Source organism: Pygoscelis adeliae, unplaced genomic scaffold, assembly GCF_000699105.1.
Source record: "Pygoscelis adeliae isolate BGI_AS28 unplaced genomic scaffold, ASM69910v1 Scaffold108, whole genome shotgun sequence".
NCBI classification, from domain to species: Eukaryota; Metazoa; Chordata; class Aves; order Sphenisciformes; family Spheniscidae; genus Pygoscelis; species Pygoscelis adeliae.
The window spans coordinates 1,892,995-1,895,262 of NW_008825498.1; the positions used below are offsets into that span (position 1 = coordinate 1,892,995).

Genomic DNA, 2,268 nt, shown 5'->3' on the forward strand with positions numbered 1-2,268 from the left:
AGGGGTCAGGACAGGCCGGTGGCGGAGCAAAGGGGGAGGGAGGCCCAGCCTGCCTGCTGACCTGCTGCTGAGGTCACAGCAGGGCTGAGGTGAAGGCGCCCACGCTGCTTACAGTAGTCTAGCAGCTGGTTCAGACTCAGCTCAGCTGTCTGTGAACGGGGGCAGAGACCTCGTGGGGGAGACCGAGACGAGCCGCTCACCTTCAGCAGAGCTGCTGAGACGAAATGCTTTGAAAAAGAAGCATTTACTGAAGCTACCAACATAAAAGTTCACACGTGCCATCATTTAGGCTACCCATCAGCTGCTGTGGGTGCTCTTAGAGGCTAAGCAAGCAGGACACAAGTAAAGTTTTGAATAAAGTCTGCCTCTAGACATCTTCGCCAGCTCTCACAATCGTAGTAGCCCGTTCGTTGCTCCCTGCTTGCTTAAGCTGCCTAGAAAATACCAGCGAACTGCAACACAGGGTGGAATTTAAGCACAGAGTATTTTTGGCACAACTTGCAGTGCTGGGTGACTTGCATTGCTCCTGTTCTTGTGACTTGCATTACTCCAAATACAGCCTGAGGCTGGCAAACACAAGAGCAGCCCTAAGACTGAGCTTAGTCTCCTGTGCTTTTTAAACGTACGTTAAGAGCCCCAAAAGAATAAAGCATTCAGCTATAAAAATTGCATACCCCCCCAACGTTCTGAAGTGAGAGACTGAGCATCTTTGTCTTCCGGACAGCCCAGCCCTGAGCACACCGAGAGACTAACACAGGGAAACGTCACTCCCGCCCTGCGGATAAGATAAACTCAGTACCAACTACAGGAATAGCACAACAGGGAGATAAACACGTTGCTTTGCACGGCGCACGAGCCCGAGACAGTCAGCTGAAGACTGAAAGGAAGAAAAGGACAAAGGAACCAGCCAGATGCTCTGGACTTGAGCAGTGAAGCTTGTTTATGCACTTAGAGCCACGGGGTGAATTTCTTTGTCACATACTTAAGTAGCTTTCCTACTCGCATTCATTTTTAAATCGAAGCAGGTATTAAACAAGTCTTGTTTCTCCTGGTAGTTTCCAAGAAGCTTCTAATCCAGCCTATTAACACTAATCAGATATCAGAATTGCAGTTAATCATCCAATTAACATTAATTACTGTAACTAGGTAATTAGAATCACAGAGTCATAGAACAGCCCAGGTTAGAAGGGACCTCGAAGGATCACCCGGTCCAACCTTTCGTGGGAAGGGAGCCCAGATGAGGTTATCTGGCACCCTGTCCAGTCACATCTTGAAAACCTCCAGCTGGGGACTGGCCGCGTCCCTGGGGAGGTTTTTCCAGTGACTGACCGTTCTCACGGCAAAAAATTCCTTTCTTACATCGAGATGAAACCTCTCCCGGCGCGGCTTGTACCTGCTGCCCCTTGTCCTCTGCACGGGGCTCCCTGAGAAAAGCGAGCCTCTGTACAGAGGGTCAAAGTCCGCATTCAGCCCTGAGCCATCAGCCACCTCGTGCAGTTTTGGCTGATACCAAGTCAGGTGGCCTATTTGTTTTTCACAGATCTCGAGGCTAGAGAAAAAAAAAAAGCGGCCAGCCATGGAAAGGTAAAGGGAGCAATGAGCTGTTATTTCACATCGCCTCCAGCTGAAGGCAGCCCTCGCCACACCAGTTATTCCGAGGAACGTTTCAAAGAAAGGGGAGTCAAAAAAAGCTGGAAACGCTGTAACATAAAAACGTCTGAGCCTACCAAACGTTAGCCTGACCACCTCCCCCTACAGAGTGAGCCAGACAGAGATCTGATGCTACCCACCTCCAAGGCACGGATTTCACACAAAGTCTGATGCTACCCACCTCCAAGGCACGGATTTCACACAAAGTCATGAGGCAAAGTTAAAGTTTATTAGACAAGACTCGTCTCCCTCTTAATACCCTTCTAGTCACGTGAACAAGCTTAGCAACACGGAGTTGATAACACAGCGAGGTAACAATCGCCTTATTAGCTCTATTACTGGTCGTTTTCATAGTCAGCGGGGTTCTTCCTCTTCAGCCTCTCAAACTCTTGTGTTCCCCAGGAGTAAAGGAGATAGGCGCCCAGAAAGGCTGGAAAGGAAAGGGGACACTCACAAGCCGCCCTGCCCCGAGCGGCCTGAACCAGCGGGCTTCTGTGACGAGAGACAGCGTCACGCAAGGCCGCCGTCACACAGACGCCAGCCCCGGCCTCCCCCATCCCCAAAACGACGATTTTTGAGGGGGAGGGGAGGGGGGAGGACACCCCCCCCCAAAAAAAA

The 2,268-nt window shown here is 50.7% G+C and overlaps 1 protein-coding gene across 1 annotated transcript in view; it reads right to left on the reverse strand.

Moving 5' to 3' along the window:
* Positions 1 to 1,857: 1,857 nt before the first annotated feature.
* LOC103923186 (cytochrome b-c1 complex subunit 8) overlaps positions 1,858 to 2,268 on the reverse strand; it is a 10,145-nt gene continuing 9,734 nt past the window's right edge. Inside the window, exon 2 of the mRNA XM_009331465.1 lies at positions 1,858 to 2,085. Within this exon, the coding sequence (XP_009329740.1) occupies positions 1,986 to 2,085 (100 nt within the window). The 3' untranslated portion in view covers positions 1,858 to 1,985. The remainder of the gene's footprint in view (positions 2,086 to 2,268) is intronic.